The 14,390-nt window shown below is 37.5% G+C and overlaps 1 protein-coding gene across 1 annotated transcript in view; it reads right to left on the bottom strand.

Annotated features, from left to right (window-relative positions):
• LOC104291630 (rapamycin-insensitive companion of mTOR-like) overlaps positions 1-14,390 on the bottom strand; it is a 74,096-nt gene that overhangs the window by 2,829 nt on the left and 56,877 nt on the right. Inside the window, exons 24-33 of the mRNA XM_009890890.1 lie at positions 13,726-13,835; positions 13,518-13,605; positions 12,645-12,737; positions 11,686-11,792; positions 10,795-11,024; positions 8,940-9,960; positions 4,893-5,070; positions 3,574-3,658; positions 1,992-2,111; positions 351-503 (exon numbers count right to left, since the gene is read on the bottom strand). Of these exons, the coding sequence (XP_009889192.1) occupies positions 351-503; positions 1,992-2,111; positions 3,574-3,658; positions 4,893-5,070; positions 8,940-9,960; positions 10,795-11,024; positions 11,686-11,792; positions 12,645-12,737; positions 13,518-13,605; positions 13,726-13,835 (2,185 nt within the window). The remainder of the gene's footprint in view (positions 1-350; positions 504-1,991; positions 2,112-3,573; positions 3,659-4,892; positions 5,071-8,939; positions 9,961-10,794; positions 11,025-11,685; positions 11,793-12,644; positions 12,738-13,517; positions 13,606-13,725; positions 13,836-14,390) is intronic.

Raw genomic sequence — 14,390 nt, 5'->3', positions numbered from 1 at the left:
GTTTGGGTTTTTTTTTAAACAAACAACACTGGTGGGGGGAAAAGCAATCAGTTTGATTGTAATGTCAGGTACAGAGCTGCATTTACATTACCTGCAAAAATGCCATAAAGCTAAAGCAGAACAGTTTGAAAGTATGCCATCTGCCATTGTAATTGATAATGCAACTATCTTCCTAGATAATGATTAGGGCATCCAAAGGGGGGGTGTGTTGTTTGGTTTTTTGTTTTGTTTTTTAATTAAAGAGCATTACTTTGTTGCAGTATATATAAATAAAATATTATTTTTCCACAATACCTAAAAAATACTTTAAGAGTTAAAGTCTCTAATAATCATAAGGCTTTCAAACTTACCTAGTACAAGCTCTGTACTCTTGGTGCTGCTAGCTGAACCACGGGATACTGCATCACTACAGCTTGAAATTCCAGAAAATTTGGAGGAATGCACATCTAAGTGATTGTGTATGGTCTGCCCACACCAGTCAGTATATGGAATGTCTGAAAAATCTGAGCGAAACAAGATGTTGCATCTTTGTTATTCACACTTTTCCTCACTTCAAATGCTTTTCTTATTTTTTTAACAATGTTAAGCATGCAAGACACTGATGCACTAAGTATGGCAACTATCAGCATATAAACCAGCTAGAAACTAGATGTTTGATTTTGGACAAGTCGTACTCAAAATGTCCAAAAATAACTTTTTTTTTAAATCTTATAATACTCGAGTGAAAATAATCAACTCTTAAGCACTGACAGAAGCCTAAAAAATTGTAATCACATAGAGCTCATGTAAAATAGAGCATGGATATATCAATAACATAATAAAGATGCTCTTGCATATGCACAAGCTTTTTGTTCATACAAAGTCTTGCAGAAAGGGCTCTGACTTCATCAACAGAAAGATGTGACAAGTAAGATTCTTCTGGGAGGTTTCACTATCTATAGCCTTTGGCATTTTGGATGTAAAGAGATGAATGTAAAATCCAAGCTTTTAATTATTGCACAATTAGCAGAACCACAGAAAAACATAAGTCTGAAGGGACTTTTGGAGATCACCTAGTTTAACCCCTTGCTCAAAGAAGGGCTCACTTCAAAATGAGGTCAAATTACACTGCAAAAAGTTTTTCCCCTTATGTTTAAATGGAATTTCCATTCCTGCAGCACGTATCCGTGGTCTTCCATCCTTCGGCTTTGTGCTTCTGAAAAGAGCCTTGCTCTGCCTCGCCTACTAATCCCCTCATGCTAATTGAAGACTACAATTGGGATTTTATTTGCCATCTCTTCTCGATACTGAACTTGAGCTCAAACTCAGCTCTCTCGGTCATTCCTCACATTTTGTGCATCCTCACATTTTGTACATCATTCCCCTTGCCAAAAGTACTCTTTATGTGTTACTACCTGAATGCATAACACTGTTGTAAAATGGTAAGGATTCCTACTGAGCAGAAACCGGGATTTCCATTACGGGATTATCTTTTTATTATTATATACATTGTAAAAAGGCATGTAACTGCAAGCTCTGCAGAGGAGATTAAAAAAAAATCATTCTGAATCTGATCTGAATCTCAAAATATGAAGAAAGAAGATTAAATCCCAGAAGTTACAGCTCAACTTCAACAGACTCAATCAGATTTCCTTTGTTTTGTTTTATGGTACAGACTTGCTTTGAAGTCAAGACTTTTCATTAGTTTGAACACAAACCTCAGTTTTCAGGACATTGATTTGTAAGGTTTTCAATTTTATATTTTCATAAGCTTTTAGAAATATTTAACTACTAACACCACTAGAAGCAGGAAAGATGGAAACGGCCATATAAATACCATTGGTTACGCAGTGAGCTTATTAAGAAGAATTAATTTCAAGGTCAATAGTCAGTAAGAAAAAAACAAAAACATAACAACAAAAACCCCCTTACAGATTCATCAATTTTAAAGATGAACAAAATTCAATATTTTCATTCAATTTTATCACACTTCCCCCACAAGGAACACTAACCTGTATGACTATATGAAGAGTTCGCTTTGTTGTTAGGCTGATAATCCAGTATTTGAATGCAGACACAGTAAAGGCAGTTCTCATCCGTGTGCTCCTTTAGCCCTGTATCCTCTATATTTTCTAAAAACTGAGAGGCATCTGAACGGCTGGGATTCATTATTTCTGTGAGACTGATATGCTGTCGGAGCATCTGAAAAGGACTTTTGACAACATCACTTGTACCTGATGGAAGACCTGTAGATAAGCAATTAGACATCAGAAAAAAGAAAACCACACAACCAACAGTTAATAAAACAGTTTAAAAAAATCAATTAAATTTCCCCTTTTAAGGCTGGGAGGGGGGGTATGTGTGAAGATCTAGAAACTTTTTTTGAACAGTTTTGTTTGCATTCGGGAAATAAACATCACATTTTAGTCCCGGGTTATCATATATAACAAAACATTGCAAAGGACAGAATTCAACCTCTAAACACACATATTGTAAGAAGATATGTGGTAAACCCTGACATTATATCAACATTAGTAATAGTAATATCCATGTAACATTAGTATGTTACTAATTTTCATAGTATCAAACAAGATTAGTACAACAATATACCACATGTATAAATGATATATGCACCAATGAAAAAAGAAACACAATTTAAAAAACTGTAACTTAGTGCCTGTAATAGGATGAAACTAGACTCAACAATGCAGAAACAAGCCTGAGACACTTTAGTGACATGCTCTTCCCTGTGTGGAAAATACCAACAAATACAATTTTGAACAGGCATTACTTTACACTGAAGCTTAGTAAACTACAGAAACACACTTTCAGGAAAGTCATCTTTATATAATACATTAACAACACAAAAGAAAAAAAAAATCAGTAAGATGTGTCTACTTGGATGTTCAAAGTGCTTGTAATAATGTTCCAGTTAACTAAGAAGCAAGACAACAGCTATCCTATACTACTATAGGACTAATATCAATGTTTCTTTTTCAGTTGTCCTACTGAAAAGATACATATTGATGCCCTACAGATTTCTGACTACTCTGGGGTAAAAAGAAAGCACATTCCAGAACAAGCCAGGCATTACAGAGCACTTGCAATTTTCTTGTACCATGTTCCATCACCTCTGCTGATCAACTGTCACAGAAACATCACAGAAAGACAAAATTTACACATCTAACACCTTTATTGGTTCCTATAAATTCACATGTAATCAAAGGGGAGTCAAAATATAACAGCTCAATATATATGTGACATACATGTTTTAGCTTAAATTTTGTTACTTTCTTTAATGCAGTATCACTACCAGTCTTCAATTAACTTAGCTCATATGATAATCAAAGATACATAGACTTTCCTTCTTAGTTTATTAGAGCTGGATCAGGCTTTGAAGTGACACCACATTATCTTGAACTACATAAAACAGGGAATTGACAGCCTGCTATCCTGAATCCAGAACACAGCGCTCAAAAATTAACAGCTAAAAATAACCTTTTCTGTAAAGAAAAATTAACAAATAAAACCCAACACCCCACCAAATGTACAAATAAGCAACAGAAAGGTACAGAAGAGGAACAAAACCAATACCTTCTGCATCAGGTGCAAAGACCCTAGCTCCACAGTCATCAAATGGAGGTGTGGTTTTCTTCTCGAAATATGGAGTTTCCTTTACCTGGAATATTCAAGAGAAAGTTAAAATTAACACAGGTGATAATTATATACAAAGGAAAACCAGATATTGTTTATGAGGAAATAAAATGATGTCAATTTTTTACTTCAGGAAAAAGATCTAATTGGAGGAAGAAATTAAGAATGGGTTCCCGAGAAGTAAGGAAAAGCCAATGAGAAAAACAGATTTGTGAACAAACATTTATTAAGCAAGGCTTATGAACAGTCAGTAAATGGTAAAATATAGTGGTGACAGGCTGTAAGGAAACCAGTGACCCAGAAGTGGCTATTAACGATCTGTCCATGATCACTCTACAACACTGGAGACCTCGGGAAAGTAGAGCAAAATCACCCAGGACATCTAAAATGTCGCCTGTAAGATGATGCAGAGTCGAGATGTGTCTCAACTCTACAAAAAGAGTTGAGAGAAAAGAAGTGAGGCAACATAAACATGCCATAAAGACTATAGAGGAGAGAGAAACAAAAGTAATTTCATAAAGGGGAAATAGAAGCAGGTATGATGGAAAATCTTGCATTTGCTCTAGCTTTAGTAATTTTTTGAGATTAGTAAGAAAGGATTTTAGGTTTGAAAGGCGAAGACTAAGTAAACTAAAGATAAGGAAGACACTGATTTACCTCTGACATAGACCATGTCCTGTTTTTGATAATTAGGTAACAGAATATTAAACATTGTGATGCATCAATTTGTTAAATGGGAATGTGTTTTAATGAAGTAGAGAGAGGAAGGCAATTGATAAGACACAAGAATCTGTTTTAACAAAGAAATATATCTGTGATATACAAATAAAGTAATATTAAATCAAGATCACAGTAGCAGAAAGTTTACTGTGGGATTATGCACATCATTTATGGTTGACCAATGAACATATCAGTTAGTTGGCTAAAGAGGTATTAACAAATGTCCAGAGACTATGCTAATTTTAGTATAAAAGCTAGCTGTCAACTAAAAATCTTATTACAGCATATTTATGCTACCACTGTTTAACACACTTCTAACCTAGTCTGTGTCATTATTTGTTTAATAATACAAAACAGACTAACACTTTTCTGTAAACAGGGTTAGAAAAGTAACTCTTGTTCTCCAAAACGCATTCCTTGAAAGTACCACATCCTGTTTTCCTCATTTCTGTAGATCTAATCTATTCTGATGATAATGTAAGTTAACTACCTTCCAGTAAGAAAATGCAAACAAATCCATTAAGTTATCACATACATACCTGAAATATTTCATTGATATCCACTGGGAGAGCAAGGCCAATGTAATCATCAGAGCTACCATACGTAGCATTAGAAACCATGGAGCGAACAGAAGAGGAACGCTGAAGTGTGTTTTGGTTAATAGGACTTAATAAATCTTCTTTATCTAACGAAGCATAACTTAAAGCTTTCATAAACCTGTAACATTGAAATAATAAATCACAATCTTGGTAAATCTCTCATTCTGGCACATTACAAGTAAGAAGGACTGCTGACACAAAGACTATCCTCATCTTCCCATTGTAGAACCCAGATCTTGTTACTCTGTCAAATTACAGCTACAGGCTCATTTCTTTTGTTCTGTCTCATGTTGTATTGCATGGTTTGGCAGTTCCTTGGGTAAAAATTTGTGATCTTTTTTTTGAAAGTCTTGGGACAGGGACTTGAAAGATAGCAGGATGAAACTTCTGCTTAAGGGGTTGCCAACTCTATAAAAACACAAATTTTCTCCAATTTACCAGGCTTCAAAGATTTACAGCTCAGACACAGTCCGTAAAGACTTAGGCTTTTAAACTGCTAACGTAGAGCTTGAGCCTGCTAGGTACCAGAGATGCGAGCAAGGAACATTTTTTTTCCTGTATTCTAAAGGAGCCACCCACTGGGTCACCCAAGCATGGAAAAAGAATTCGCTCAACATGAACAGACAAAGAACAAACGTGAACCTGCACAGTGAGCAGAGCTGACTGTGACAAGCAGCAGTTAAAAGAATATTTAGCTGGAAGTAGTAACATACTCTGAAATTAAAAGGACCACAATTATTCAGTGGAGACACTCAGCTGTAACCAGTAAGATTATATAAAATGATGATATAAATCATAGTCTTTCCAATCAATTGTATCAGTAACCAAGACAATCTGACAATCTTTTATAATATGTACATCAGCAATTTTTTAACCTTCTCAGAGGTACGAGCACTCCAGTCATTTCAGTTCAACGTTAAACAGGTCAGCTCAAATCCTGGAGCCTAACCAGTGACACGAGAGATCATGAACAGCTAAGCACCAGGAATACAGTTAGTATTACACTGCATGCTGAGTCTCGGGATGATAGTCCGCTGCAGGGAGGCTGCTTTGCATATCAAGGGCATGACTGCAAGGAACAGTACAGCGTGACTACAGAATCTGTACTGCCTGTGAAATGACACTGATTTGTTCCTACATTATCACAGGAAGCCAGTGACAGAGCAAGGAACAGCACTTCTGATTTCCAGGATGGTGCAGCTTAACTACTGAATCATCCTTAATTTAATCAGCACACTCAGTCTAGTTCTAACTTAAATGAACAAAGGGAACAAAACTTATCTCTTATGGCATCATTGCAGAATCATGTGAAAATATAAAAAAAAAATTAATGTTGCTCTTAATCAGGAAGGAAACTAGTAGGCACTATAGACACTCAACTGGGTATGTGGATTGAAATTCAGGGACCAGGCATTCGCTCTTCTGTGCAGTAAGGAAGTGACTAATGTACTGGTAACATCTCCCCTTTCTCTCACGTGAGACAGGATATTTAGGTAAAAACAGACATAGCATCTTTTCCCTTTCAATAGTAAACTGAAAATCCAATCCACTAGCTAAAAGTTTGGGAAGTAGAAGAGCTTTTAAGATAAAGTTAAGTGCTGACTGTAGCTGCTGGGAACAGCGTCAATGTCATGAGCTAGATATTTTATATAACTATCCAATTACTCTTCAGAAGAGCTAATATTACTCAAAAATAAAGAGGTGACACTGCAATCTAAAAATAAACCCTATTAGTAAAATCTTTGCTCTGTTGTAGCTAAGAAGCCAAACTCGCATTCATATCATTGGTGCCACTATCTCACCACTGACCTTGGTGCCACAGTGAACAGTAATATAGCATATTGGCAGGAGTCTCTGTCCTAAAACCTCTACCAAGTGACATCAAGAAAATTCTCTTCTGAAATACAGCTCTGACTGTACAAGCAATTTTGTGTGATTGTAACTTTAGCAATGTTAGAAGTGCAATTGCATTTAAATATTAAAAAAAGTTAAACAGGAAGCAAATGTGATAGAAGGAAACATAGTCCTTTGTCACTAACAGCATTAAAGGGACTGAGGACAGCTATGAAAGCTGGGCTTCTCTGACGGCACTTACAAAGTTCAGACTTCTCATTAGCCTATTCTCCTCCTAATATTGATACTGCTTTCAGTGAAGTTATGAATCATCCTTCAACAAGTGTCACTTTTAGATGAAGTTGGAAAAAAATATGTCTGGCTTACAGACAGAGCTCAGAGGGTTGTGGTTAGTGGCGCAGAGTCTAGTTGGAGGTTAGTAACAAGTGGTGTCCCTCAGGGGTCAGTACTGGGCCCAGTTTTGTTCAACATATTCATCAATGATCTGGATGAAGGGATAGAGTGTACCATCAGCAAGTTTGCTGATGACACAAAACTGGGAGGAGTGGCTGACACGCCAGAAGGCTGTGCTGCCTTACAGTGTGACCTCGCCAGGCTGGAGAGTTGGGCAGAAAGAAACCTTATGAAGTTCAACAAGGGTAAGTGTAGGGTACTGCACCTGGGGAGGAATAACCCCATGCACCAGTACAGGTTGGGGGCTGACCTCCTGGAGAGCAGCTCTGTGGAGAGGGACCTGGGAGTCCTGGTGGACAACAGGATGACCATGAGCCAGCAATGTGCCCTGGCGGCCAAGAAGGCGAATGGCATCCTGGGGTGCATCAAGAAGAGTGTGGCCAGCAGGTCGAGGGAGGTCATCCTCCCCCTCTACTCTGCCCTGGTGAGACCGCATCTGGAGTACTGTGTCCAGTTCTGGGCTCCCCAGTTCAAGAAAGACAGGGAACTGCTGGAGAGGGTCCAGCAAAGGGCAACAAAGATGATTAGGGGACTGGAGCACCTTTCTTATGAGGAAAGGCTGAGGGACTTGGGTCTCTTTAGTCTAGAGAAAAGAAGATTGAGGGGGGATCTTATTAATACATACAAATACTTAATGGGAGGATGCCAGGGGGATGGGAGTAGTCTTTTTTCAGTGGCACCCAGTGATAGGACGAGGGGTAATGGGCATAAACTTGAACATAGGAAGTTCCATCTTAACATGAGAAGGAACTTCTTTACTTTGAGGGTAGTGGAGCACTGGAACAGGCTGCCCAGAGAGGTGGTGGATGGGCAGAGAGAAACCTGATGAAATTCAACAAGGGCAAGTGTAGGGTGCTGCATCTGGGGAGGAATAACCCCATGCACCAGTACAGGTTGGGGGCTGACCTCTTGGAGAGCAGCTCTGTGGAGAGGGACCTGGGAGTCCTGGTGGACAACAGGATGACCATGAGCCAGCAATGTGCCCTGGCGGCCAAGAAGGCGAATGGCATCCTGGGGTGCATCAAGAAGAGTGTGGCCAGCAGGTCGAGGGAGGTCATCCTCCCCCTCTACTCTGCCCTGGTGAGGCCGCGTCTGGAGTACTGCATCCAGTTCTGGGCTCCCCAGTTCAAGAAGGACAGGGAACTGTCCTTTGCTGGAGAGGGTCCAGCAAAGGGCAACGAAGATGATTAGGGGATTGGAACATCTCTCCTATGGAGAAAGGCTTAGGGACTTGGGTCTCTTTAGTCTAGAGAAAAGAAGATCGAGGGGGGATCTTATTAATACTTACAAATACTTAATGGGAGGATGCCAGGGGGATGGGAGCAGTCTTTTTTCAGTGGTGCCCAGTGATAGGACGAGGGGTAATGGGCATAAACTTGAACATAGGAAGTTCCATCTTAACATGAGAAGGAACTTCTTTACTTTGAGGGTAGTGGAGCACTGGAACAGGCTGCCCAGAGAGGTGGTGGAGTCTCCCACTCTGGAGACATTCAAAACCCGCCTGGACGCTGTCCTGTGTAACGTGCTGTAGGTGACCCTGCTCTGGCAGGGGGGTTGGACTAGATGATCTCCAGAGGTCCCTTCCAACCCTAACCATTCTGTGAATTCTGTATTAGAAAGATACTTGTCTTATTTAATTGCTCTTACAGCTTTGAAAGAAACAAGCACATAATCTCTTACCGGCTTGGGGTCAGCCGAGAATCCAGGCTGCCAGACTTCATGGTAATAGTGTCAGTAAACAGCACATCCTTTGCTGGAGATGCTAGGGCTTCTGAGTGAGACAGTGAAGGATGCATTCTCTGCTGTTGTAAGCGTTTTAGTGTAGCATAGCCAAAGGCATCTCGAGAACTTGTGTAGCTATAGTCAGCAAGACTTTTTATTGTAGCAAGAGAAGGAGCCTTAAGAGACTGGGCTCTTCGAGGAAGTGTATGAGAAGACCCTGGCAGTACCAAGGATACAGAGTTGGATTTTGAGAGAGGCAGGTGGTTAGACTGTGGTCCTGAACAGTGAATTGGTTTAACTGTTTTTGTGCTTACCACAGTACTCAAACTTCCACAGTCAGTATCTACGTTTGTAGTGTCCACACCTACAGTCTCCCTTGAAGGGCTAGAGCTCATTGAGCTTATGCCACTTGTTGTGGTATCTGTATTAAAACTTAAGCTACGACTCTTGAAATGTGTTTGTGTAGTACCATCTCCTATTAGCCTTTCTCTGCTTGTGTTTTCCTGGCGAATTTCATTTCCAAGACCTTTTGGCAGCTTCAGATCATTTTCTCCAATACTTGGCGTACTATCAGTATCTTCCATGTGTTTACTTCCGACAAAAGAAGTTTCTAATTGTAAAGTGTGGATTTTAGGAACTCTGAAAACAGTGTTGAATTCTTCCCCAGCAGTAAAGTCTATGCTACTGGAAGGTTCTGTTACAGTACGATTTCGCCTCAGGCCTGATTTACTGTCAGATGACAGCTTTCCTCCTTTTAGATCACTGCTACTTCTATGTTTTTTATTAGGTAGAGTAAGAGAGTTTAGAATGCGATTTTTCACAAGTCTACTAGAAGAGAAAAAAGGAAAGGGACTACGGTCCTTGTCCTTTGAAGGTCCAGGTCTGTCATAAAATATTTGTTCTGCATCTTCAGTAATATCTAGGAAGAACGTACTAGTGGAAGTACTACCAAAACGGTCGTCCTCCATGATGAACATACCTGAAATTATATGAGAATTTGTCACTGAAAATGGACGTTTCTTCAAAGCGTATAAACTATGTTGCGAAAAAGTAAGCAATTCTATAAAAGCTAAAATGGGAGACTATGCATTTTACTACAATTTTAATTTAACATTTTTTCTGCAGAACTTTGTACTGTAAATTAAGTATCTTCAGGAGTACCTGAGCTGAAAGTCTCATTGCTTCAAAAGAAAAGCCACGCTATTTTATTTAAGTGTAAATATCCAGCTACTAGGATTACAACTGATGCGCTCCTTTAATGATATCTAAAAATTGTATATTTCTGTATTTAAATTCCAAATATCGACAGCAAAATTAAAATGTATTAGATACACCAAATATAAAAGAATTTAAATACAGCAATACTGCATATATGTGTGTGTGTATACGCAGAACATATATTCTAAATATTCCTTTATTCCTTTGAGGACAAACAAGTAAATGTATCTTTAGGTATACAGCATGGAGATTTCTGCAGGGAATTATAGCAAGCTGCCATAACTTGACATAAAAAACTAGTAACTTACCCTGATGTTAAAATTTCTTATTTCTACACCAAATGTAAATCTAAAACACTGTTCTCTTCCCTCTCACTTGATTACATCTCTCTGAATGCATATAACTGTCCCCTGGCTTGCACTCTTCTTTCTTGCAATAGCACCCTTTAAACCATTTCCCTGAAACTCATATCCTGTCAAAAAGTCAGTAAGAACACCAAAATGCTGGTTTGTGGAGGTTTTTTTTTTAGTTGTTGTTGCTTGTTTGGGTTTTTTTGTTTTGTTTTGTTTGTTTAGGGTTTTTAGTTGTTACTTACTTGAAGGTGTAGATTCACTTTCACTGTTATGCCTAGAACTGGTGGACTCAGAGTTCAAGCTAAGAGTACTGGGTATAGAAGAAAGTTCATTGCAGAGCTGCTCCATGTCATCAGGGACCACTGGCCAAGGCTGTCTACGACTGTGTCTCACTGCATCCCAGTTGTGATGCTTCAAAATGTCACATCCTTGTTTAGTTTTGGCTATTAGACCAAGCACGTAGACACAGGTTCTGTATTTAATGTATATATAGAAAAAAAAAGAGCAACAATAATAGCATCTAATTTAACTAAACTTATTTCTCTCTTGAAACGAAACAGTTTAAAAAAAATTCAACAGAAACTTCACAAAATTGCCACATAGCTTTTTGTTCCTGATTTTTATTTGTAAATCAATGGAAGCTTAAGAGATGCACTAAAATACCTGAGAACAATACACTATTAAAAAAAAATATTATTACAAGAGCCTGATACATAAAGTAGAAAACTACCTTTTTTTTTTTTTAAAGGACAAACATTAATGCAATAGCAGTATTAGGCAAAAGACCATCTATTTATGCTTTCTTTTAAAGATTCAAAAAAGATACTGAATAAAAATTATAGAATAATAAATTGATTCCAACAGAAATAAAGTAGCAAATATTTAAATTGTTAAAAAAAAAAAAAAAAAACAAAAAAGTATTATGTTTTCACAGGTTTCATTTGCTTACTGCATGTTCTTTTATACTTCCTATACGGTTCTGAGATTGTATAGGACTGAGATTGATCAATGTTCTTTAATAACTGATTTCCAAGTAAGTGGCAAAACAATATTCACATAAATTAGGTAAGGCTATTTGAAAACCTACTGGAACTACCATCTGTAAATTTTATGCATAAATCAGATACACATACCCTCTAACGGAGAGAACCTCACAATGTTGCGCAAGTGCCATTATATCAGGAATTACATTCTCCTCTTGAAGCAAGTTAAGACCCCAATTTGATGATCCAATATTTCCCTGGAACAAAACAGTTTGTCAAATAAGTTTTGATTTTGATGTGATCTGCAGCACTATTAGTGCAAAGCTTTTGACATTTGTTTGTTGGTAGTACAGTTTCAAGCCATATCTTCTCAAAGCAACTGGAGATTTGAGCACCCTTTTTGGCATTTCCTAGTCATGCAAATCCAAAAAAGGACTCAGCACACTATGCATAATACCTAAAACTGGTCACAGTTAACTACTATGTATTCCTCATTTTACCAGTTCTACTACAGCCATTTTATTGCATACCTACAATATCTTCCAGTAATAGTCACCTTGGCCAAATGTTCCAAAATAAATTTGGGGAAGACAAGAAAGAGGCAGATGAGCAGTTGAGTTGGCAAAGCAACTTTAGAAGTTTAGCTTGGATAGGCACAGACACTAGGTTTTCCCCATGTTATCCCAAGTACTAGGGATGTCATGACCATATATATTCACACGCATCAACAGTGGCAGCCAATTTTCTTCCAGAAAAACTGAATTTTGGACCACAGTAAATGTATTAAAAATAGGCCACAGCAAGTGGTAACCGCTGGTTCCATAGTAATACCGTTGCTACATGTGGCAATCTGGTTTTTTACTTGGTTTAAAACAAAACCCCAAACAAAAACCCCAACAACAACAAAAAACCCACCCCCCTCCAAAAAAAAAACCCAACCAACCAAAAGACAAAGCGACTATTAAGGTACTTTCCACTAACTTGGAAAGTCACACACATTTTATGACAAAACCTCTAAATAATGATTTTAAGGGATTTTGCTTAGTTATTTCAGAAGAGTCAAAACAGAACTGAAACAGCTGCAAAAAGATTGTAAATCTGTTACTAACCAAGGCCCAAAGGGCTGCTTTCAGCTGCTTAATTCCTTCCCACTTATCCAGCACTGGGGAACGAACAGTGTAACTTAGATCTGTAACAATACTCTGAAGGAGAAAAACAGAAGAAAAAAATACTCAGTTGAAAATGAAAAGGAAGAGACCTCAGTGGAACAGGTTCTCTTGCAGTTTTAATAAAGGTAAAGTGCTAATTTAAAGTATGCACCCTAAAATAAAATACTGGTAGTTCTAGCATAATAACCATAAATTAACAGCAATGGTAACGTAGGTAGAAAATTTTAATGTTACCACTGACTGCATCAGGTTAATTCAGATTTTATAAAGATATCAGATTCATCAGATTAAGATGCTACAATATACAAGCTTTCTCTTGAACTTTTTGACTACTATATGGCATTCATTACATCATCTTGCAAACCCACATTAAAAGTCAATTTATTTAAGCAACTATGAATTGGCTTAGGGTTTTCTTAGCTCTTCAGGATATCAGAAAGAAGATTTTATTCCCTCATGTTTTTGTATGCATAAAAGGATAAGCACAGTTTTAGTTGTCAATATATAATTCACTCACAGACTAAAAAATTATTTCTATTGGTGAGCTGGTTTCCATTCTACGTTCTTGCTAGCCATTTTAAGAAAAACTTTGCAAGGTATTTCTCTGATATTTCAGTGGTCAGGAAGGAATTTTACATGAGACTAGATGGCAAAGACTGTCTTCGCAACTTTTTGGCCCCATGTAATTTGAGACTTTCATAATCTACTTATTTTGCAATGACTGTTTAAATGCCACTTCTTTTAAAACATATTTTAAAACGTTTACAATACTCTTTTAAAATCTTTTGAATTATAAATAGTTATTATCCTCACCTGAGACTCCAATAAATGGCAGCCTGTTTTATGGTGCACCAACTGGCCATAAAGGTGAACTGGCAGGTAGACATGTGGTCGCTGTAATCTGGTATAAAGAGAAATCATGTTTTCCCAGCAATTCTGAAATTTTCTTTTAAAATAAATAACATTGCAGTGTAATGCAATGAGTTTTTTTGGATGAAGAGAATTCTTTTGGAGAGTTTACCTTTGGTTGCTCCGACGAACATAGTTATCCCCATCAACAGGTTTGCGGTATGTTGTAAGTGCTTCATTAAGTTGTTCTTCAATCAATTCAACATACTTTAAGTTATATTCCTAAAAGACGAGAAAGGTTGACAAAATACATTTAAGTGGTTAATACTTTTATAGAATGGTACTTTATATGGAAGAAACAATTGAAGTGCTCCTTAAGGAAGGCTGAATTTCTTTATGATTTGAAGGTGAGGCTCACCAAAATTACTGCACTTCATACATACAATGAGTTTGCAGAGAGCTGACAACTGATTCCATAATTATTTCAGCGAATTTGTTAAAAAAAGGAAGGAAAGAAGGAAATACTTCACATCTCACTAACCCAAATAAACTCAACAGACCACCACAAATTTCAGTATTCCTAGAGATGTGACAGCTTATAAGTTAGTAAAAAAATTACCTAAAAGTCAACAGGAATGAGACCAAGCACTTATAATCAATTATAAAAACAAAATAACGTATGAAGAGTTTTATTCTAGTCATGACAATGACACATTTTTCTTAATGGTTCTTGTGTTCCCATTTACTTCCTAACAGCATAAGCTAATTCTATCTTCATGAAATCTAGATTTAACTTTAATTAACAAAACCCAAGACCAATTGTTCCCAGGGTACCCA

The sequence above is a fragment of the Charadrius vociferus genome, unplaced genomic scaffold, assembly GCF_000708025.1.
Source record: "Charadrius vociferus isolate BGI_N301 unplaced genomic scaffold, ASM70802v2 scaffold1118, whole genome shotgun sequence".
In the NCBI taxonomy this organism is placed as follows: domain Eukaryota; kingdom Metazoa; phylum Chordata; class Aves; order Charadriiformes; family Charadriidae; genus Charadrius; species Charadrius vociferus.
The sequence above is the reverse complement of the archived record's forward strand: the minus strand, read 5'-3'. Positions and strand labels throughout refer to the sequence as shown.